General features: G+C 47.0%; 1 protein-coding gene across 24 annotated transcripts in view; it reads right to left on the minus strand.

The window, feature by feature from the left end:
• The window catches only part of sif (still life), a 1,051,963-nt gene that overhangs the window by 570,974 nt on the left and 455,807 nt on the right, over positions 1 to 25,182 (minus strand). For all 24 annotated transcript variants that reach the window (XM_070097567.1, XM_070097564.1, XM_070097583.1 and 21 more), the window contains one exon: positions 2,666 to 3,185. In XM_070097567.1, coding sequence (XP_069953668.1) covers positions 2,666 to 3,185 — 520 coding nt within the window. The remainder of the gene's footprint in view (positions 1 to 2,665; positions 3,186 to 25,182) is intronic.

The following is a 25,182-nucleotide window of genomic DNA, read 5'->3' on the forward strand; positions in this document are numbered from 1 at the left end:
CTTACAACTCTATGACTGAAGAAATACTTCCTACTATCTCTCTGACTCATTTGTGTCTTCAACTTCCAATTGTGGCCTCTTGTTTCTGTGTCCCCTCCCTGGAACATCCTGTCTTTGTCCACCTTGTCTATTCCACGCAGTATTTTTGTCCACCTTGTCTATTCCACGCAGTATTTTATATGTCGTTATCATGTCTCCCCTGACCCTCCTGTCCTCCAGTGTCGTCAGGCCGATTTCCCTTAATCTTTCTTCATAGGACATTCCCCTTAGCTCTGGAACTAACCTTGTCGCAAACCTTTGTACTTTCTCTAGTTTCTTGACGTGCTTTATCAAGTGCGGGTTCCAAACAGGTGCTGCATACTCCAGTATGGGCCTGACATACACGGTGTACAGTGCCTTGAATGATTCCTTACTAAGGTATCGGAATGCTGTTCTTAGGTTTGCCAGGCGCCCATATGCTGCAGCAGTTATCTGATTGATGTGTGCTTCCGGAGACATGCTCGGTGTTATACTCACCCCAAGATCTTTCTCCTTGAGTGAGGTTTGCAGTCTTTGGCCACCTAGCCTATACTCTGTCTGTGGTCTTCTGTGCCCTTCCCCTATCTTCATGACTTTGCATTTGGCAGGATTAAATTCGAGAAGCCATTTGCTGGACCAGGTGTCCAGTCTGTCCAGGTCTCTTTGTGTGTGAGTATGAGTGTGTGTGTATGAGTGTGTGTGTGTATGTGTGTGTATGAGTGTGTGCGTGTGTGTGTGTATGAGTTTGTGTATGTGTGTGTGTGTGATTATGTGTGTGTGTGTATGAATTTGTATGTGTGTGTGTGTGTGAGAGAGAGAGAGACTCAGCAATCAACATTTGCACCAATAACTCACTACAGTTGTGACCGGGTGTGGAAGTGTGAATTGCTCATTACTCTAAAATTTGTTCATGATTGCAGCCATGTATACACGTAAGTAACCATTCTTACAGTATTCATTACCTTTGTAACTTGTGAGTTCATTACCTTTGTAACTTGTGAGTTCATTACCTTGTACCTAGTTCAGCCATCAAAACTTTGGAGCCCGGTCCCTGGACCCATTGTGTACCTCTGTAATCTGTAAATACCTTTGTAACTTGTCATGATTGTGACTAGACCTACCTGGAGTTCATTACCTTTGTAAATTGTGAGTTCATTACCTTTGTAAATTGTGAATTCATTACCTCTGTAACTTGCTCAGCTATCAAAACTTTGAGGCCCAGTCCCTGGACCCATTATGTACCTCTGTAATCTTTTGACTACCGCCCACTGGATGGGTATGGGGTGCATAATAAACATATTAAACTAACTAAACCATCACTCGTTGCCATATTATTCTTGGATATACTTTTTAAGCGAATTTACAAAAAAAATGGACTATATAGAGAAGTTTTATAAGCGAGGTGACTGCATTTCGACCTCCAGCTCTTGAGGAAAACTCGAGTTTCATAAACACAGCTCTTGACCAAGGCTGAGGGACTGATTACCTCGGCTTTTGTGTACAGTTCTACAGTCTTCCCATTATGAACTTGAATTTGTACTGATAAAGCCACTGGATGGTGAAACATCTACAAAAAAAGATCCCCAGATGTTGCACATGTGACTAATTCTTTATTCTTTGATATGCTCAGCTGCGAGGGTAACCTTCAGTCTTTATAAAAATATATATTGTTTGACAAAGCAAGAATAATTGGTAATCAGAATATTTACCACCACGTGAAATACTTATCATTGCACCGGTAAAAATAACGCCCCCCCCCCAAAAAAAAAAATAAAATCAATAACTGGTGACTGGCAACACGCAATATGTTGATAATTGGTTCAGAAAACCGACAGGCTGATGAATTAGACACTTGCGCAATACCTGGGTATCTTTATTGTAGAAATATATCGCCAACCAGTGCCTTTCTCAGTCCAATACAGAGTAGAAAGGTTGAAGCTCAAAGGGAGTTTGAGATAAACAGTCCCTCAGCCTGGAGTCGATGTGATCAGTCCATCAATCTTTTCAAGATTGATCACATCGACTCCAAGCTGAGGGACTGATTACCTCAAACTCCCTTTGGCTCCAGGTTGAGGGACTATTACTTCAAACGCCTTGATCTTCAGCTATTTTAGTCTGTAGTGGACTGAGGAAGAAACTGGCTGGCGAAACGTTTCCACAATAAGGATACTCAAACGTTGCACAGGTGCCTTATTCATCAACACGCTATATATTTTCTCACTCCTCCACCATTTTGTATAAACCGCACAAAACATAAACGTCCAACAAATATTATTCCCGTAGAGATGCATCAGGTCAGGTGAAATACTCACCGAAAATACAATAATCCTCCTGTATCATCTTGCATCGAAGGCACATGCTGGAACTTTATACTCTCCCAAACAAGTTTGGTGCATGCAGTTCAAAGAAAAACAGACATATGCACTGGAGTTTACATCACAGTATAATATTCAGGTCACAGTACAAGTTCTGATTAGATCTAATGACCTGTGACAGTCGCAGCAACTTACCCAGAAGGAAGACCACTTCCGATGTCGGGTTTTTGCCTCAAGAGTGGCGATAATGTGTATGCGAGGCTTTTAGGTGACTTTAGACGGTAAACATTTTTCTACGAAATGCCCTAAAACGAGTGAAAAGAGGTACTTACCTCTGAGGAGGTGAGGTAGCAGAGACGTGAGTCGGCACTTTCCATGGAGGCCTGGGCTACCAGGGCGCTGTGTTCTCTGTCGCTGGAGTAGCCGCGTTCCCGGTCGCTACCGTAGCCACCTCGATCGCTGGCATAACCTCGTTCGCGGTCACTGGTGTAGCCCCGAGTGTCTCGGTCACTCATGTAGCCTCTCTCGCGGTTATTCATGTAGCCACGTTCCCGATCGCTCATGTAGCCTCTCTCGCGGTCACTCATGTAGCCTCTCTCTCGATCGCTCACGTAGCCGCCTAACTCGCGATTGCTTGTGTAGCCACCCCTCTCCCGATCGCTCACGTAGCCTCTTTCCCGATCACTCATGTAGCCTCTTTCCCGATCGCTCATGTAGCCACGCTCTCCATCGCTCATGTAGCCTGAGCGGTCGCGGTCACTCATGTAGCCGCGTGAGTCCCTGTCACTGGTGTAGCCTCTCTCTCGGTCACTCATATAGCCCGACCTGATGCTGTCTTGTCGGTCGTAGAACCTGTTCACAGGACAAAACAAATGGCTGTTTAGACATGACTTCAAATACTGACAGTTTTAAGGCATGTCTTTAAAAGACTAAAATACCAATATTGTTGTTTAAAGCCAATATAAAGCAAAATCACCTCAAGGACTGAATGTTTTAAAGAGTAGTCAAGAGGGAGAGAGTCGCGCAGCCTTTTATGCTCCAGTATAAACTTCACCAGTCACCTTTCACTAAATTATTCTCTAGGGCATTGGTCCAATATTTGTGGGGAAGCACTAAACCTGTGGGGGTTATACAACACCTGGGTGGTGGGAGGTATTCAGGTTGGAGTTTTAAGGGAATGAAAGATTAACTCAGATTCCTTGAATTAAGAGGTTTTACACTAGCATCAAGGTACCGTCCTTGTCTTAAATGTAAGATTCCAGTGTGTGTGTGTGTGTGTGTGTGTGTGTGTGTGTGTGTGTGTGTGTGTGTGTGTGTGTGTGTGTGTGTGTGTGTGTGTGTGTGTGTGTGTGTGTGTGTGTGTGTGTATGTGTGTGTATGTGTGTGTGTACTCACCTAGTTGTACTCACCTAGTTGAGGTTGCGGGGGTCGAGTCCGAGCTCCTGGCCCCGCCTCTTCACTGATCGCTACTAGGTCACTCTCCCCGAGCCGTGAGCTTTATCATACCTCTGCTTAAAGCTATGTATGGATCCTGCCTCCACTACATCGCTTCCCAAACTATTCCACTTACTGACTACTCTGTGGCTGAAGAAATACTTCCTAACATCCCTGTGATTCATCTGTGTCTTTAGCTTCCAACTGTGTCCCCTTGTTACTGTGTCCAATCTCTGGAACATCCTGTCTTTGTCCACCTTGTCAATTCCCCTCAGTATTTTGTATGTTGTTATCATGTCCCCCCTATCTCTCCTGTCCTCCAGTGTCGTCAGGTTGATTTCCCTTAACCTCTCCTCGTAGAACATACCTCTTAGCTCTGGGACTAGTCTTGTTGCAAACCTTTGCACTTTCTCTAGTTTCTTTACGTGCTTGGCTAGGTGTGGGTTCCAAACTGGTGCCGCATACTCCAATATGGGCCTAACGTATACGGTGTACAGGGTCCTGAACGATTCCTTATTAAGATGTCGGAATGCTGTTCTGAGGTTTGCTAGGCGCCCATATGCTGCAGCAGTTATTTGGTTGATGTGCGCTTCAGGAGATGTGCCTGGTGTTATACTCACCCCAAGATCTTTTTCCTTGAGTGAGGTTTGTAGTCTCTGACCCCCTAGACTGTACTCCGTCTGCGGCCTTCTTTGCCCTTCCCCAATCTTCATGACTTTGCACTTGGTGGGATTGAACTCCAGGAGCCAATTGCTGGACCAGGTCTGCAGCCTGTCCAGATCCCTTTGTAGTTCTGCCTGGTCTTCGATCGAGTGTATTCTTCTCATCAACTTCACGTCATCTGCAAACAGGGACACCTCAGAGTCTATTCCTTCCGTCATGTCGTTCACAAATATCAGAAACAGCACTGGTCCTAGGACTGACCCCTGCGGGACCCCGCTGGTCACAGGTGCCCACTCTGACACCTCGCCACGTACCATGACTCGCTGCTGTCTTCCTGACAAGTATTCCCTGATCCATTGTAGTGCCTTCCCTGTTATCCCTGCTTGGTCCTCCAGTTTTTGCACCAATCTCTTGTGTGGAACTGTGTCAAACGCCTTCTTGCAGTCCAAGAAAATGCAATCCACCCACCCCTCTCTCTCTTGTCTTACTGCTGTCACCATGTCATAGAACTCCAGTAGGTTTGTGACACAGGATTTCCCGTCCCTGAAACCATGCTGGCTGCTGTTGATGAGATCATTCCTTTCTAGGTGTTCCACCACTCTTCTCCTGATAATCTTCTCCATGATTTTGCATACTATACATGTCAGTGACACTGGTCTGTAGTTTAGTGCTTCATGTCTGTCTCCTTTTTTAAAGATTGGGACTACATTTGCTGTCTTCCATGCCTCAGGCAATCTCCCTGTTTCGATAGATGTATTGAATATTGTTGTTAGGGGTACACATAGCGCCTCTGCTCCCTCTCTCAATACCCATGGGGAGATGTTATCTGGCCCCATTGCCTTTGAGGTATCTAGCTCACTCAGAAGCCTCTTCACTTCTTCCTCGGTTGTGTGCACTGTGTCCAGCACTTGGTGGTGTGCCCCACCTCTCCGTCTTTCTGGAGTCCCTTCTGTCTCCTCTGTGAACACTTCTTTGAATCTCTTGTTGAGTTCTTCACATACTTCACGGTCATTTCCTGTTGTCTCTCCTCCTTCCTTCCTTAGCCTGATTACCTGGTCCTTGACTGTTGTTTTCCTCCTGATGTGGCTGTACAACAGTTTCGGGTCAGATTTGGCTTTCGCTGCTATGTCATTTTCATATTGTCTTTGGGCCTCCCTTCTTATCTGTGCATATTCGTTTCTGGCTCTACGACTGTTCTCCTTATTCTCCTGGGTCCTTTGCCTTCTATATTTCTTCCATTCCCTAGCACACTTGGTTTTTGCCTCCCTGCACCTTTGGGTAAACCATGGGCTCATCCTGGCTTTTTCATTACTCCTGTTACCCTTGGGTACAAACCTCTCCTCAGCCTCCTTGCATTTTGTTGCTACATATTCCATCATCTCATTAACTGGCTTCCCTGCCAGTTCTCTGTTCCACTGAACCCCGTTCAGGTAGTTCCTCATTCCTGTGTAGTCCCCTTTCTTGTAGTTTGGCTTCATTCGTCCTGGCCTTCCTGCTTCTCCCTCCACTTGTAGCTCTACTGTGTATTCGAAGCTTAAAACCACATGGTCACTGGCCCCAAGGGGTCTTTCATATGCGATGTCCTCGATATCTGCACTACTGAAGGTGAATACTAAGTCCAGCCTTGCTGGTTCATCCTCTCCTCTCTCTCTTGTAGTGTCCCTTACGTGTTGGTACATGAAGTTCTCCAGTACCACCTCCATCATCTTAGCCCTCCATGTATCTTGGCCCCCATGTGGGTCCAAGTTCTCCCAATCGATCTCCTTGTGGTTAAAGTCACCCATGATCAGGAGCTTTGCCCTGCATGCATGAGCTCTTCTGGCCACTCTAGCCAGTGTGTCAACCATCGCTCTATTGCTCTCGTCGTACTCTTGCCTTGGCCTCCTGCTGTTCTGTGGTGGGTTATACATCACCGCTATTACCACCTTGGGACCTCCAGAGTGAAGTGTTCCCACTATGTAATCACTTTCTTCTCCGCTATCTCCTCTCTCCAGCTCATCAAAATTCCAGCGATTTTTGATCAGCAACGCCACTCCTCCACCCCCCCTGTTCCCTCTGTCTTTCCTCAGGATTTGGTATCCCGTTGGAAAGATGGCATCTGTTATCATACCTGTAAGCTTGGTTTCTGTAAGAGCTATGATGTCTGGTGATGCTTCTTTGACCCTTTCGTGCCACTCCTCCCACTTATTTGTTATTCCATCAGCGTTTGTGTACCATACCTTCAGTTTCCTTTCCAACACTGTGGATTGGGGGGCCTGTGGGGGTGGGAGACCTGGTGGCATACTGTGGGATTCTATAGCTCGATGTTGGGTGGAGGCTGTGGGTATGGATTGTAGTGTGTGTTGGGATGGTGTGATAGGCTGTATGGTTCTGAGAGTAGTTGTGTGTGTGCTTGCCCTTGCTGTTCTGTCCTGCTCTGACTGACCTCTGCTGATTCCCTCCTTGTCTCTTTTCCTAGCTCCTTTCGTTTTTTTGTCCTCTCCCTCAGCTGCTGTCGCTCTGATTTTGTTCTGTCTCTGTCTAGGAACACCCTCTTGTACTCTTCCGAGTATTTCAATCGTGGTTTCTCTTGGAGGATCCTGTTCCGCACTGTTTCCGTCCTGAGAATCAGCTTGATTGGTCGGTTTCTCCCCTTCGAGTACCCCCGTATTCTCTGAAAATTTACAATCTCGTCCATCTCTTCACCTATTTCCGTGATGATTTTCTCAATCTCCTTTCCTTCTTCCTGCTTCCTTTCAGTGTGTGTCCTTTCCTCTCTCTCCTGAAGCCCATGGATAAACACTGATTTTGCCCTTTCTTCCTCCCATTGCCTCACCCTCTGTGACTCTGGATCCTGCCTGTATGTGGTCAGTTTCTCCCTTGATTTTTCCAGTGGCTCTTGATAGCCTTGTTGTGCCTCAGCATTCGACCTATCACCCTCTCCATCTGCAACCAGCTGATCTTCCCTTTCACTCCTTGGTCCTCCTTGGCAGATTGATGTGACCTTAGCATAATTCATAATTCCTTCCTTCCTGTGTGTGTGTGTGTGTGTGTGTGTGTGTGTGTGTGTGTGTGTGTGTGTGTGTGTGTGTGTGTGTGTGTGTGTGTGTGTGTGTGTGTGTGTGTGTGTGTGTGTGTGTGTGTGTGTGTGTGTGTGTGTGTGTGTATGTGTGTGTATGTGTGTGTGTGTGTGTGTGTGTGTGTGTGTGTGTGTGTGTGTGTGTGTATGTGTGTGTGTGTGTGTGTGTGTGTGTGTGTGTGTGTGTGTGTGTGTGTGTGTGTGTGTGTGTGTGTGTGTGTGTGTGTGAAAACGGCTCTTCAACAATAATCAATTTTAATTAACATACTGTCATATGACTATTGTATCAACATTCTGAGTTTCCTCACCCACCCACAACGTTACACCATCTACTAAAATATATGTCCTGTGTATATATAATGTACATAGAGATATACAGTACATACATACATGTACACACAGGGTAAATGTACATGAATGGTATACAGTACCGACAATATGAAGAATCAGACATATGAAACATCTGGGTACCATTATTTGTGGCTTTATCAATACAATACAGGACATAATGTGAAGACTGTTGAACTACATACAAAAGATGAGGTAATCAGTCCCTCAGTCTTGGAGTTGGTAAAGAGTAGCGCAGTTTTAAAGTCTTGAAGAGTTTTCAGGACTACAGTGTTCTTCACTAACTCCAAGACTGAGGGACTGATTACCTCGGCTTATGTACATAGTTCTACTGTTTTCACATTACGTCACTGAATTTGTATTGATAAAGTCACTGGATGGCGAAACATCTACAAATAAAGATACCCAGATATTTCACATGTGTCTAATTTTCCATCGGGGTAAACAGAGCGTCAACGTGTCAGTTAATCTCTTTATTTATTATATCACTGCTAATACTTTACTGTTAATTTTTCTTTAGTTACTCACTAAAACCTGAAAGTTAGTAGAGGAACATCATGAAGACACTACAGTGTGTCCTGGACCACACAGTTCCTTTCCTCAGTGTCCTGGACCACACAGTTCCTTTCCTCAGTGTCCTGGACCACACAGTTCCTTTCCTCAGTGTCCTGGACCACACAGTTCCTTTCCTCAGTGTCCTGGACCACACAGTTCCTCTCCTCAGTGTCCTGGACCACACAGTTCCTTTCCTCAGTGTCCTGGACCACACAGTTCCTCTCCTCAGTGTCCTGGACCACACAGTTCCTTTCCTCAGTGTCCTGGACCACACAGTTCCTTTCCTCAGTGTCCTGGACCACACAGTTCCTTTCCTCAGTGTCCTGGACCACACAGTTCCTTTCCTCAGTGTCCTGGACCACACAGTTCCTTTCCTCAGTGTCCTGGACCACACAGTTCCTTTCCTCAGTGTCCTGGACCACACAGTTCCTTTCCTCAGTGTCCTGGACCACACAGTTCCTCTCCTCAGTGTCCTGGACCACACAGTTCCTTTCCTCAGTGTCCTGGACCACACAGTTCCTCTCCTCAGTGTCCTGGACCACACAGTTCCTTTCCTCAGTGTCCTGGACCACACAGTTCCTTTCCTCAGTGTCCTGGACCACACAGTTCCTTTCCTCAGTGTCCTGGACCACACAGTTCCTTTCCTCAGTGTCCTGGACCACACAGTTCCTTTCCTCAGTGTCCTGGACCACACAGTTCCTTTCCTCAGTGTCCTGGACCACACAGTTCCTTTCCTCAGTGTCCTGGACCACACAGTTCCTTTCCTCAGTGTCCTGGACCACACAGTTCCTTTCCTCAGTGTCCTGGACCACACAGTTCCTTTCCTCAGGGTCCTAGACCACACAGTTCCTCTCCTCAGTGTCCTGAACCACACAGTTCCTCTCCTCAGTGTCCTGGACCACACAGTTCCTTTCCTCAGTGTCCTGGACCACACAGTTCCTTTCCTCAGTGTCCTGGACCACACAGTTCCTTTCCTCAGTGTCCTGGACCACACAGTTCCTTTCCTCAGTGTCCTGGACCACACAGTTCCTTTCCTCAGTGTCCTGGACCACACAGTTCCTTTCCTCAGTGTCCTGGACCACACAGTTCCTTTCCTCAGGGTCCTAGACCACACAGTTCCTCTCCTCAGTGTCCTGAACCACACAGTTCCTCTCCTCAGTGTCCTGGACCACACAGTTCCTCTCCTCAGTGTCCTGGACCATACAGTTCCTCCCCTCAGTGTCCTGGACCACACAGTTCCTCTCCTCAGTGTCCTGGACCATACAGTTCCTCCCCTCAGTGTCCTGGACCACACAGTTCCTCTCCTCAGTGTCCTGGACCATACAGTTCCTCCCCTCAGTGTCCTGGACCACACAGTTCCTCTCCTCAGTGTCCTGGACCACACAGTTCCTTTCCTGAGTGTCCTGGACCATACAGTTCCTCTCCTCAGTGTCCTAGACCACAAAGTTCCTCTCCTCAGTGTCCTGGACCATACAGTTCCTCCCCTCAGTGTCCTGGACCACACAGTTCCTCTCCTCAGTGTCCTGGACCATACAGTTCCTCCCCTCAGTGTCCTGGACCACACAGTTCCTTTCCTCAGTGTCCTGGACCATACAGTTCCTCCCCTCAGTGTCCTGGACCACACAGTTCCTCTCCTCAGTGTCCTGGACCATACAGTTCCTCCCCTCAGTGTCCTGGACCACACAGTTCCTTTCCTCAGTGTCCTGGACCATACAGTTCCTCCCCTCAGTGTCCTGGACCACACAGTTCCTTTCCTCAGTGTCCTGGACCATACAGTTCCTCTCCTCAGTGTCCTGGACCACACAGCTACTCTCGGTGTCCTGGACCACACAGTTCTTCTCTGTGTCCTGGACCACACAGTTCCTCTCAGTGTCCTGGACCACACAGTTCCTTTCCTCAGTGTCCTGGACCATACAGTTCCTCCGCTCAGTGTCCTGGACCACACAGTTCCTCTCCTCAGTGTCCTGGACCATACAGTTCCTCTCCTCAGTGTCCTAGACCACAAAGTTCCTCTCCTCAGTGTTATGGACCACAAAATTCCTCTCCTCAGTGTCCTGGACCACACAGTTCCTCTCCTCAGTGTCCTGGACCACACAGTTCCTCTCCTCAGTGTCCTGGACCACACAGTTCCTCTCCTCAGTGTCCTGGACCACACAGTTCCTCTCCTCAGTGTCCTGGACTACACAGTTCTTCTCCTCAGTGTCCTGGACCACACAGTTCCTCTCCTCAGTGTCCTGGACCACACAGTTCCTCTCCTCAGTGTCCTGGACCACACAGTTCCTCTCCTCAGTGTCCTGGACCACACAGTTCCTCTCCTCAGTGTCCTGGACCACACAGTTCCTCTCCTCAGTGTCCTGGACCACACAGTTCCTCTCCTCAGTGTCCTGGACTACACAGTTCTTCTCCTCAGTGTCCTGGACCACACAGTTCCTCTCCTCAGTGTCCTGGACCACACAGTTCCTCTCCTCAGTGTCCTGGACCACACAGTTCCTCTCCTCAGTGTCCTGGACTACACAGTTCTTCTCCTCAGTGTCCTGGACCACACAGTTCTTCTCCTCAGTGTCCTGGACCACACAGTTCCTCTCCTCAGTGTCCTGGACCACACAGTTCTTCTCCTCAGTGTCCTGGACCACACAGTTCCTCTCCTCAGTGTCCTGGGCCACACAGTTCCTCTCCTCAGTGTCCTGGACCACACAGTTCCTCTCCTCAGTGTCCTGGACTACACAGTTCTTCTCCTCAGTGTCCTGGACCACACAGTTCTTCTCCTCAGTGTCCTGGACCACACAGTTCCTCTCCTTAGTGTCCTGGACCACACAGTTCCTCTCCTCAGTGTCCTGGACTACACAGTTCTTCTCCTCAGTGTCCTGGACCACACAGTTCCTCTCCTCAGTGTCCTGGACCACACAGTTCCTCTCCTCAGTGTCCTGGACCACACAGTTCCTCTCCTCAGTGTCCTGGGCCACACAGTTCCTCTCCTCAGTATCCTGGGCCACACAGTTCCTCTCCTCAGTGTCCTGGACCACACAGTTCTTCTCCTCAGTGTCCTGGACCACACAGTTCCTCTCCTCAGTGTCCTGGGCCACACAGTTCCTCTCCTCAGTGTCCTGAACCACACAGTTCCTCTCCTCAGTGTCCTGGACCACACATTTCCTCTCCTCAGTGTCCTGGAGCACACAGTTGTTCTCCTCAGTGTCCTGGACCACACAGTTCCTCTCCTCAGTGTCCTGGACCACACAGTTCCTCTCCTCAGTGTCCTGGACCACACAGTTCCTCTCCTCAGTGTCCTGGACCACACAGTTCCTCTCCTCAGTGTCCTGGACCACACAGTTCTTCTCCTCAGTGTCCTGGGCCACACAGTTCCTCTCCTCAGTGTCCTGGACCACACAGTTCCTCTCCTCAGTGTCCTGGACCACACAGTTCCTCTCCTCAGTGTCCTGGACCACACAGTTCCTCTCCTCAGTGTCCTGGACTACATAGTTCCTCTCCTCAGTGTCCTGGACCACACAGTTCCTCTTCTCAGTGTCCTGGGCCACACAGTTCCTCTCCTCAGTGTCCTGGACCACACAGTTCCTCTCCTCAGTGTCCTGGACTACACAGTTCTTCTCCTCAGTGTCCTGGACCACACAGTTCCTCTCCTCAGTGTCCTCGGCCACACAGTTCCTCTCCTCAGTGTCCTGGACCACACAGTTCCTCTCCTCAGTGTCCTGGACCACACAGTTCCTCTCCTCAGTGTCCTGGACTACACAGTTCCTCTCCTCGGTATCCTGGGCCACACAGTTCCTCTCCTCAGTGTCCTGGACCACACAGTTCCTCTCGTCAGTGTCCTGGACCACACAGTTCTTCTCCTCAGTGTCCTGGACCACACAGTTCCTCTCCTCAGTGTCCTGGACCACACAGTTCCTCTCCTTAGTGTCCTGGACCACAGTTCCTCTCCTCAGTGTCCTGGACCACACAGTTCCTCTCCTCAGTGTCCTGGACCACACAGTTCCTCTCCTCAGTGTCCTGGACCACACAGTTCCTCTCCTTAGTGTCCTGGACCACACAGTTCCTCTCCTCAGTGTCCTGGACCACACAGTTCCTCTCCTTAGTGTCCTGGACCACACAGTTCCTCTCCTCAGTGTCCTGGACCACACAGTTCCTCTCCTCAGTGTCCTGGACCACACAGTTCCTCTCCTTAGTGTCCTGGACCACACAGTTCCTCTCCTCAGTGTCCTGGACCACACAGTTCCTCTCCTCAGTGTCCTGGACCACACAGTTCCTCTCCTCAGTGTCCTGGACCACACAGTTCCTCTCCTCAGTGTCCTGGACCACACAGTTCCTCTCCTCAGTGTCCTGGACCACACAGTTCCTCTCCTCAGTGTCCTGGACTACACAGTTCCTCTCCTCAGTGTCATGGACCACAAAATTCCTCTCCTCAGTGTCCTGGACCACACAGTTCCTCTCCTCAGTGTCCTGGACCACACAGTTCCTCTCCTCAGTGTCCTGGACCACACAGTTCCTCTCCTCAGTGTCCTGGACCACACAGTTCCTCTCCTCAGTGTCCTGGACTACACAGTTCTTCTCCTCAGTGTCCTGGACCACACAGTTCCTCTCCTCAGTGTCCTGGACCACACAGTTCCTCTCCTCAGTGTCCTGGACCACACAGTTCCTCTCCTCAGTGTCCTGGACCACACAGTTCCTCTCCTCAGTGTCCTGGACCACACAGTTCCTCTCCTCAGTGTCCTGGACCACACAGTTCCTCTCCTCAGTGTCCTGGACTACACAGTTCTTCTCCTCAGTGTCCTGGACCACACAGTTCCTCTCCTCAGTGTCCTGGACCACACAGTTCCTCTCCTCAGTGTCCTGGACCACACAGTTCCTCTCCTCAGTGTCCTGGACTACACAGTTCTTCTCCTCAGTGTCCTGGACCACACAGTTCTTCTCCTCAGTGTCCTGGACCACACAGTTCCTCTCCTCAGTGTCCTGGACCACACAGTTCTTCTCCTCAGTGTCCTGGACCACACAGTTCCTCTCCTCAGTGTCCTGGGCCACACAGTTCCTCTCCTCAGTGTCCTGGACCACACAGTTCCTCTCCTCAGTGTCCTGGACTACACAGTTCTTCTCCTCAGTGTCCTGGACCACACAGTTCTTCTCCTCAGTGTCCTGGACCACACAGTTCCTCTCCTTAGTGTCCTGGACCACACAGTTCCTCTCCTCAGTGTCCTGGACTACACAGTTCTTCTCCTCAGTGTCCTGGACCACACAGTTCCTCTCCTCAGTGTCCTGGACCACACAGTTCCTCTCCTCAGTGTCCTGGACCACACAGTTCCTCTCCTCAGTGTCCTGGGCCACACAGTTCCTCTCCTCAGTATCCTGGGCCACACAGTTCCTCTCCTCAGTGTCCTGGACCACACAGTTCTTCTCCTCAGTGTCCTGGACCACACAGTTCCTCTCCTCAGTGTCCTGGGCCACACAGTTCCTCTCCTCAGTGTCCTGAACCACACAGTTCCTCTCCTCAGTGTCCTGGACCACACATTTCCTCTCCTCAGTGTCCTGGAGCACACAGTTGTTCTCCTCAGTGTCCTGGACCACACAGTTCCTCTCCTCAGTGTCCTGGACCACACAGTTCCTCTCCTCAGTGTCCTGGACCACACAGTTCCTCTCCTCAGTGTCCTGGACCACACAGTTCCTCTCCTCAGTGTCCTGGACCACACAGTTCTTCTCCTCAGTGTCCTGGGCCACACAGTTCCTCTCCTCAGTGTCCTGGACCACACAGTTCCTCTCCTCAGTGTCCTGGACCACACAGTTCCTCTCCTCAGTGTCCTGGACCACACAGTTCCTCTCCTCAGTGTCCTGGACTACATAGTTCCTCTCCTCAGTGTCCTGGACCACACAGTTCCTCTTCTCAGTGTCCTGGGCCACACAGTTCCTCTCCTCAGTGTCCTGGACCACACAGTTCCTCTCCTCAGTGTCCTGGACTACACAGTTCTTCTCCTCAGTGTCCTGGACCACACAGTTCCTCTCCTCAGTGTCCTCGGCCACACAGTTCCTCTCCTCAGTGTCCTGGACCACACAGTTCCTCTCCTCAGTGTCCTGGACCACACAGTTCCTCTCCTCAGTGTCCTGGACTACACAGTTCCTCTCCTCGGTATCCTGGGCCACACAGTTCCTCTCCTCAGTGTCCTGGACCACACAGTTCCTCTCGTCAGTGTCCTGGACCACACAGTTCTTCTCCTCAGTGTCCTGGACCACACAGTTCCTCTCCTCAGTGTCCTGGACCACACAGTTCCTCTCCTTAGTGTCCTGGACCACAGTTCCTCTCCTCAGTGTCCTGGACCACACAGTTCCTCTCCTCAGTGTCCTGGACCACACAGTTCCTCTCCTCAGTGTCCTGGACCACACAGTTCCTCTCCTTAGTGTCCTGGACCACACAGTTCCTCTCCTCAGTGTCCTGGACCACACAGTTCCTCTCCTTAGTGTCCTGGACCACACAGTTCCTCTCCTCAGTGTCCTGGACCACACAGTTCCTCTCCTCAGTGTCCTGGACCACACAGTTCCTCTCCTTAGTGTCCTGGACCACACAGTTCCTCTCCTCAGTGTCCTGGACCACACAGTTCCTCTCCTCAGTGTCCTGGACCACACAGTTCCTCTCCTCAGTGTCCTGGACCACACAGTTCCTCTCCTCAGTGTCCTGGACCACACAGTTCCTCACCTCAGTGTCCTGGACCACACAGTTCCTCTCCTCAGTGTCCTGGACTACACAGTTCCTCTCCTCTGTGTCCTGGACCACACAGTTCCTCTCCTCAGTGTCCTGGGCCACACAGTTCCTCTCCTCAGTGTCCTGGGCCACACAGTTCCTGTCCTCAGTGTCCTGGACCACACAGTTCCTCTCATCAGTGTCCTGGACCACACAGTTCCTCTCCTCAGTGTCCTGGACCACACAGTTCCTCTCCTCAGTGTCCTGGACCACACAGTTCCTCTCCTCAGTGTCCTGGACCACACAGTTCCTCTCCTCAGTGTCCTGGACTACACAGTTCCTCTCCTCAGTGTCCTGGACCACACAGTTCCTCTCCTCAGTGTCCTGGGCCACACAGTTCCTCTCCTCAGTGTCCTGGGCCACACAGTTCCTCTCCTCAGTGTCCTGGACTACACAGTTCCTCTCCTCAGTGTCCTGGGCCACACAGTTCCTCTCCGCAGTGTCCTGGACCACACAGTTCCTCTCCTCAGTGTCCTGGACCACACAGTTCCTCTCCTTAGTGTCCTGGACCACACAGTTCCTCTCCTCAGTGTCCTGGACCACACAGTTCCTCTCCTCAGTGTCCTGGACCACACAGTTCCTCTCCTCAGTGTCCTGGACCACACAGTTCCTCTCCTTAGTGTCCTGGACCACACAGTTCCTCTCCTCAGTGTCCTGGACCACACAGTTCCTCTCCTCAGTGTCCTGGACCACACAGTTCCCCTCCTTAGTGTCCTGGGCCACAGTTCCCCTCCTCAGTCTCCTGGACCACACAGTTCCTCTCCTCAGTGTCCTGGACCACACAGTTCCTCTCCTCAGTGTCCTGGACCACACAGTTCCTCTCCTCAGTGTCCTGGACCACACAGTTCTTCTCCTCAGTGTCCTGGGCCACACAGTTCCTCTCCTCAGTGTCCTGGACCACACAGTTCCTCTCCTCAGTGTCCTGGACCACACAGTTCCTCTCCTCAGTGTCCTGGACCACACAGTTCCTCTCCTCAGTGTCCTGGACTACACAGTTCCTCTCCTCAGTGTCCTGGACCACACAGTTCCTCTCCTTAGTGTCCTGGGCCACAGTTCCTCTCCTCAGTGTCCTGGACCACACAGTTCCTCTCCTCAGTGTCCTGGACTACACAGTTCCTCTCCTCAGTGTCCTGGACCACACAGTTCCTCTCCTCAGTGTCCTGGGCCACACAGTTCCTCTCCTCAGTGTCCTGGACCACACAGTTCCTCTCCTCAGTGTCCTGGACTACACAGTTCCTCTCCTCAGTGTCCTGGACCACACAGTTCCTCTCCTCAGTGTCCTGGGCCACACAGTTCCTCTCCTCAGTGTCCTGGACCACACAGTTCCTCTCCTCAGTGTCCTGGACTACACAGTTCCTCTCCTCAGTGTCCTGGACCACACAGTTCCTCTCCTCAGTGTCCTGGACCACACAGTTCCTCTCCTCAGTGTCCTGGACTACACAGTTCCTCTCCTCAGTGTCCTGGACCACACAGTTCCTCTCCTCAGTGTCCTGGGCCACACAGTTCCTCTCCTCAGTGTCCTGGACCACACAGTTCCTCTCCTCAGTGTCCTGGACTACACAGTTCCTCTCCTCAGTGTCCTGGACCACACAGTTCCTCTCCTCAGTGTCCTTGGCCACACAGTTCCTCTCCTCAGTGTCCTGGACCACACAGTTCCTCTCCTCAGTGTCCTGGACTACACAGTTCCTCTCCTCAGTGTCCTGGACCACACAGTTCCTCTCCTCAGTGTCCTGGACTACACAGTTCCTCTCCTCAGTGTCCTGGACCACACAGTTCCTCTCCTCAGTGTCCTGGACCACACAGTTCCTCTCCTCAGTGTCCTGGACCACACAGTTCCTCTCCTCAGTGTCCTGGACTACACAGTTCCTCTCCTGAGTGTCCTGGACCACACAGTTCCTCTCCTCAGTGTCCTGGACCACACAGTTCCTCTCCTCAGTGTCCTGGACTACACAGTTCCTCTCCTCAGTGTCCTGGACCACACAGTTCCTCTCCTCAGTGTCCTGGACCACACAGTTCCTCTCCTCAGTGTCCTGGACCACACAGTTCCTCTCCTCAGTGTCCTGGACCACACAGTTCCTCTCCTCAGTGTGGGTTTTGATTAACTGTTCCAGCCACACTAATATTCTTTTTGTGCAACTATTCCTTGGGTTGAATTTTTGTTCATTAAACATATGTAAATATGGAATAAGGTCACAGTAAACAGGTGATATCACATTGTGCAGAACAACCTGTGAAAGAACAGTGAACTTCCAAGTGCTTTAATGATTTCTCACATTTCTCACATTATCAGTTTCTTGGTAATGTGAGAAGTCATGTAAGCGCTTGGAGATTCACTATTCTCTCACGGTGGTTGTTTTGCATATCCTAATATCTTAAAATTCAACAAAAAATAAAAATTTCTGTACAAGAATTCAGTTATCTGAATTTTTTTTTTTTTTTTTTTTTTGCAGACTACAACTCATTTGTTCATCAGGGAAAGTTTGAATTAAAACAATTAGTATTGTGCCCCTATACAGCTATAGTAATTATATATATAAAATCAGCTGTGAAAGAGCTCAAGTAGCTAGGTTTCTTAATTAGCACAACTGATTGCAGACTCAGCTCACACACTGAGGTCCACGGTTCGATTCCCGGTATGGATGGAAACAGGACAATTTCCTTAAGACACCTGTTGTTCCTGTTCACCTAGCAGTAAGTAGGTACCTGGGTGTTAGTCACCTTATACCTGCTGTCACTGTTCACCTAGCTGTTGGTAGGTACCTGGGTGTTAGTGGGCTGATGTGGGCTGCATCATGGGGACAAAATTAACCTAAGTCGCAGGAAATCCTCTGCATAACCAGGGACTTTATATATAATATGTCACTGATGTCGGCTATGGTCTGTATAAGTTGTATAATGTATTTGTAGAAATAAAGATTATTATTATTTTTGTTATTAACATATCAGCCGTTTCCCACCAAGGCAGGGTGGCCCAGAAAAGAAAAACTTTCATCATTACTCATTCCATTACTGTCTTGCCAGAGGCATGCTTACACTACAGTTATAAAACTGCAACATTAACACCCGTCCTTCAGAGAGTGGTACTGTACTTCCCATCTCCAGGAATCAAGTCCCACCTGCCAGTTTCCCTGAATCCCTTTATAAATGTTACATTGATTACACTCTAACAGCACGTCAAGTCCTATAAACAATTTGTCTCCATTCACTATCTAACACGCAAACGCATGCTTGCTGGAGGTCCAAGCCCCTCGCACACAAAACCTCCTTGACCCCCTCCCTCCAACCTTTTCTAGGCCGACCCCTACCCCACCTTCCTTCCACTAAAGATTTATACACTCTCAATCTCATTCTATTTCGTTCCATCCTCTCTACATGTCCAAACCATCTCAATAACCTATCCTCAGCCGTCTGGATAATAGTTTTGGTAATCCCACACCTCCTAATCTCCAAGCTACGGATCCTCTGCATTATGTTCACACCACACATTGCCCTCTGACATGATGTCTCCACTGCCTCCAGCCTTCTCCATGTTGTAACATTCACCACATATGCATCACACCCACGCAAGAGCATTGGTATAACTATACTCTCATACATTCCCCTCTTTGTTTTCAAGGATAAAAGTCTTTGTCTCCACAGACTCCTCAGTGCACGACTCACCTTTTTTCCCTCGTTAATTCTATAATTTACCTCATCTTTCAAAAATCCATCTACTGACTCGTCCTCTCCTAAATATCTGAAAACATTCACCTCCTCCATACTCTCTCTCTAATCTGATATCAAATCTTCCATTACCTTTTTTTTTTTTTGTTATCGTCATCACCTTACTCTTTCCTATATTCACTTTTAATTTCCTTCTTTTACATACACTACCAAACTCATTAACCAACCTCTGCAACTTCTTTTCAGAATCCCCCAAAAGCACAGTGACATCAGCAAAGAACAAATATGACAACTCCCACTTTGTGCTACATTCTTTATCTTTTAACCCCACACCTCTTGCCAACACCTGAGCATTCACTTTTCTTACAATCCCATCTATAAATATACTGAACAACCATGGTGACATCACACATCCCTGTCTAAGGCCTACTTTCACTAGGAAAATAGTCTCCCTCTCACCTACATTATCTAACCTGAGCCTCACTATCCTCGTAAAAAAATTTCACCGCTTTCAATAACCTACCTCCTATTCCATACATTTGCAACATCTGCCATATTATCCCCCTATCCACCCTGTCATATGCCTTTTCCAAATCCATAAATGCCATAAATACCTCTTTACCCTTATCTAATTACTGTTCACCTATATGTTTCACTGCAAATACTTGGTCTACACACCCCCTACCCTTCCTAAAGCCTCCTTGTTCATCTGTTATACTATCTGTCTTACTCTTAATTCTTTCAATAATAACTCTACCATATACTTTACCAGATATACTCAACAGACTTATTCCCCTATAATTTTTACACTCTCTTTTGTCCCCTTTGCCTTTATATAAAGGAGCTATGCTTGCTTGAAAGAGAGAGAGACTCCCTATACAGAAGAAGGCAAAGAGTCACAGAGCTGCTGAGAGAGGCCAATATATCTGAAATACGAAGGGCGGCACTGGTCAATGAAATTGCAAATATCAAACTTAAGCTTAAGGAATCTTACAGGAGACAAGAATCACAGGAAGAACTAAAAGCCATAAAGGAAACTGAAAAAAAAAAAAAACTTTTTCTCTTATGCCAAATCTAAGGGAAAAACAACATCCAGTATTGGGCCCCTGCTTAGGCACGATGGGACATACACAGATGACAGCCAAGAAATGAATGAGATACTAAAGTCCCAATATGACTCGGTGTTTGGCGAGCTGCTGCCCAGACTAAGGGTCGACAATCCAAACGAATTCTTTATGAACGAAACCCAAAATCTGGTCATCTCAAAAATCTCGGATATTATCCTAACTTCACAAGACTTTGAAAAGGCAATAAATGACATGCCCATGCACTCTGCCCCAGGCCCAGACTCATGGAACTCCGTGTTCATCAAGAATTGCAAGAAGCCCCTATCGTGTGCCTTCAGCATTTTATGGAGAGGGAGCATAGACATAGGGGTCATTCCACACACACTAGAAACAACAAACATAGCTCCACTCCACAAAGGTGGCAGTAAAGCAATTGCAAAGAACTACAGACCGATAGCACTAACATCCCATATCATAAAAATCTTAGAGAGGGTTCTAAGAAGCAAGATCGCCAAACACCTAGATATCTATCAATTACACAACCCAGGGCAACACAGGTTCAGAGCAGGTCACTCCTGCCTGTCCCAGCTACTGTACCACTATGACAAAGTCCTGAATACTATAGAGGATAAACAAAATGTAGATGTTATATACACAGACTTTGCAAAAGCCTTTGACAAGTGCAACCATGGTGTAATAGCACACAAAATGCATGATAAAGAAATAACAGTAAAAGTTGGTAGATGGATCTATAACTTCCTGACAAATAGAACATAAAGAGTAATAGTAAACAGAGTAAAGTCCCAGGCAGCCATGGTAAAAAGCTCTGTTCCACAGGGCACAGTACTCGCTCCCATTCTATTCCTTGTCCTCATTTCTGACATAGACAGAGATGTAAGCCATAGTTTCAGGTCTTCCTTTGCGGATGATACCCGGATTACCATGGCAGTGACCTCCATTGAAGACACCGCGAGACTCCAAGTGGACAGCAACCAAATCTTCGAATGGGCCACTCAAAACAATATGAAGTTCAATGAGGCAAAATTTCCACTGCTCAGATATGGGAAACTTGAGGAAATTAAAAATGTATCAGGGTATACCACAAATTCTAACCATACAATAGAACGAAAAAGTAATGTGAAGGACCTGGGAGTGATAATGTCAGAGGATCTCGCCTTCAAAGACCACAACAATGTATCTACCTCATCTGCTAGGAAAATGATAGGATGGATAATGAGAACCTTCAAAACTAGGGATGCCAAGCCCATAATGATTCTCTTCAAATCACCTGTGCTCTCTAGGCTGGCATACTGCTGTACACTAATGGCCCCCTTCAAGGCTGGCGACATTGCAGACCTGGAGACTGTACACAGAACTTTCATGGCAAACATAAGTACAATAAGGCACCTAAATTACTGAGAATGGTTGAAGGTCCTTGATCTGTATTCCCTCAAACACAGGCGAGAGAGATACATGATAATATACACTTGGAAGGTCCTGGAGGGATTGGTATCAAACCTGCACATGAAAATCACTCCCTATGAAAGCAAAAGACATGGCAGGAGATGCAACATCCCCCAATGAATAGCAGGGGCGCCACGAGTACTGTGAGAGACAACACAATAAGTGTCCGGGGCCCAAGACTGTTCAACTGCCTCCCAGCATACATAAGGGGGATTACCAATAGACCCCTGGCTGTCTTTAAGAAGGCACTGGACAGGCACCTAAAGTCGGTACCTGACCAACCGGGGTGTGGTTCATATGTCAGCTTGCCTGCAGCCAGCACTAACAGCCTGGTTGATCAGACCCTGATCCACCATGAGGCCTGGTCTCGGACTGAGCCACGGGGGCGTTGACCCCCAAAACCCCCTTCAGGTAAATTCCACGTATGCTCTCTGGCAATCCCTAGGTACCTTACCCTCTTCTATATATTTATTAAATAAAAACACTAACCACTCCAAAACTATATCCCCACCTGCCTTTAACATTTCTATCTTTATCCCATCAATCCCAGCTGCTTTACCCCCTTTCATTCTGCTCACTGCCCCACACACCTCCCTCACACTCACAACTGGTTCTTCCTCACTCCTATAAGATGTTATTCCTCCTTGCCCTATACATGAAATCACAGCTTCCCTATCTTCATCAGCATTTAACAATTCCTCAAAATATTCCCTCCATCTTCCCGTTACCTCTAACTCTCTATTTAATAACTCTCATTTCCTATTTTTGACTAACAAATCCATTTTGTCCCTAGAGTTTTTCAACTTATTAATCTCACTCCAAAACTTTTTCTTATTTTCAACAAAATTTGTTGATAATATCTCACTCACCTTCTCATTTGCTCTCTTTTTACACTGCTTTTTACACTTAAGATTTAATTTAAGTCTGTCCGAAATGCCTAGCCATGCTAGGTGTTCTAGTGGTACACTCTGTAATTATTATTTTACTCATGTAAACCACACAATAACCAAATTCTGTAAACTCAGCATTGTAATCCTTATAGAGAATAAACTTTGAATTTGAATTGAATTTGAATTTGCTTCACCACTCTCTTAACCTTTTTTTTTCTCTTCATATACTCCTCCCTCCTTGCATCACTTCTACTTTGTAAAAACCTCTCATATGCTAACTTTTTCTCTCTTTGCATCATCATTCCACCAATTGCTCTTCTTCCCTCCTGCACCCACTTTCCTGTAACCACAAACTTCTGCTGAACACTCTAATGCTATATTCTTAAACTTATCCCATACATCTACCCAACTGCCTATACTCTCACTAACCCATCTGTCCTCCAACAGTTGTTTATATCTTACCCTAACTGCCTCCTCCTTTAGTTTACAAATCTTCACTTCTCTCTTACTTGCTGTTTCCATTCTCCTTGTATCCCATCTACCTTTTACTCTCACTGTAGCTACAACTAAAACGCGATTTGATTTATCTGTGGTGCCTCTATAAACATGTATACATCCCGAAATCTACCAAACAGTCTTTTATCTACCAATACGTAGTCCAACAAACTCCTGTCATTTTGCCCTACATCATATCTTGTATACTTATTATCCTCTTTTTCTTAAAATATATGTTACCTATAACCAAACCCTTTTCTATACAAAGTCCAGTCAAATGCTCCCGAAATGCCTAGCCATGCTAGGTGTTCTAGTGGTACACTCTGTAATCATTATTTTACTACATGTAAACCACACAATAACCAAATTCTGTAAACTCAGCATTGTAATCCTTATAGAGAATAAACTTTGAATTGAATTGAATCGAATTGAATTATCATTTACACCTGGCACCCCAAACTTACCTACCACACCCTCCCTAAATGCTTCTCCTACTTTAGCATTTAGGTCTCCTATTATGGTAGTGAATGCCAAGGATGATGCTACTGCTTTTGTTACAATTTGTTTGTATAAGTTAAAAGAGTATTCTAACAACAGGTTTTATAAATAACAGATAATAAAGGTAAAACTATGAGTTTATAATAATAATAATAATGTGATAATAATAATAATAATAATAATAATAATAATAATAATAATAATAATGGTAATAATAATAATTTGGGATTTCGTTATTCTTGATCACCTGTTCTTCAAATTAAAGTTTTAAATTTTGCAAGTATTATTTAAATAATAACTGGGTTTATTAAAACACTGAATTCAATTAGTGAGTGGAGATATGTCGTTGCTGCCTGCAAGTTTCAAATTAACAGAAATACTTATTAATTTGTTGAAAATAAGTAAATAAAACTGTTAACCTATACAGTGGACGTGCCTCGCATGGGCCAGTAGGTCTGCTACAGTGTTCCTTCTTTCTTATGCTCTTATATTGTTTTCCATATTTTTTTTTTTTAACACCAGCAGTCTCCCACCCATTTTTGCCAGAGGTGTACTCATACTACAGTTCAAATACCCTATCCCTCTTTCAGAGTGCAGGCACTCTGCTTCCCACCTCCAGGACTTAAGTCCGGCTAACCGGTTACCCTGAACCCCTTCATGTTATCTTGCTTGTACTTCAACAGCACGTAAAGTCATAGAAACCATTTGCCTCGACTTACTCCTTTCTAACACACTTATACTTGCTTGCTGGATGTCCAAGCCCCTTGCACACAAAACCTCCTTTGCCCCCTTACTCCTACCTTTCCTAGGGTAACTCATACCCCTCCTTCCCTCCATTACAGATAGATATACCCTCCAAATTATTGTATTGTCTTCCATCATCTATAAATTTCCAAACCACCACAACAACCCCTGCTCAGCTCTCTGGATAATACTTTTAGTAATTTTGCACCTCCTAATCTTCAAACTAGGAATCTTCTGCATAATATTCGCACCACACATTGCTGTCAGACATGACATCTCCACTGTTTCCAGCCTCCATCTTGTTGCAACATTCACAACTCATGCTTCATGCCCATATAAGAGTATTGGCACTACTATACTCTCATACATTCCCCTCTTTGCTTCCATGGATAACATACTTTGTCTCCACAGATGGCTCACTCACCTTTTTCCCCCATCATCAATTCTATGGTTCACCTCATCTTTCATAGACACATCTGCCAACAAGTTCACTCCCAAATATCTGAATACATTCACTTCCTCCATACTCTTGACTTAAGCAAATAAGGTTATTTAAGCACAGGTACAATTATCATACATAGAGTAAATTATCTAGGATAACCCCAAAAAAAGTCAAGGTGACTTATTTCCATTGGGTTAGTTGCAATCTGATATCCAATCTTTCATTACCTAAATCTTTTATCCTCATCACCTTGATCATTTAGAGAATTTCTGAAATTTGAACTGTACCACTTTCATAATATGTATTATAATAAATTAGAGAAGTGAACAAATGGATTTGTCAGTTAAAAATAGGAGAGGAGAGTTATTAAATGGAGAGTTAGAGGTATTGGGAAGATGGAAGGAATATTTTGAGGAATTGTTAAATGTTGATGAAGATAGGGAAGCTGTGATTTCGTGTATAGGGCAAGGAGGAATAACATCTTGTAGGAGTGAGGAAGAGCCAGTTGTGAGTGTGGGGGAAGTTCGTGAGGCAGTAGGTAAAATGAAAGGGGGTAAGGCAGCCGGGATTGATGGGATAAAGATAGAAATGTTAAAAGCAGGTGGGGATATAGTTTTGGAGTGGTTGGTGCAATTATTTAATAAATGTATGGAAGAGGGTAAGGTACCTAGGGATTGGCAGAGAGCATGCATAGTTCCTTTGTATAAAGGCAAAGGGGATAAAAGAGAGTGCAAAAATTATAGGGGGATAAGTCTGTTGAGTGTACCTGGTAAAGTGTATGGTAGAGTTATA

The sequence above is a fragment of the Cherax quadricarinatus genome, chromosome 58 (genome assembly GCF_038502225.1).
Source record: "Cherax quadricarinatus isolate ZL_2023a chromosome 58, ASM3850222v1, whole genome shotgun sequence".
Taxonomy (NCBI): Eukaryota; Metazoa; Arthropoda; class Malacostraca; order Decapoda; family Parastacidae; genus Cherax; species Cherax quadricarinatus.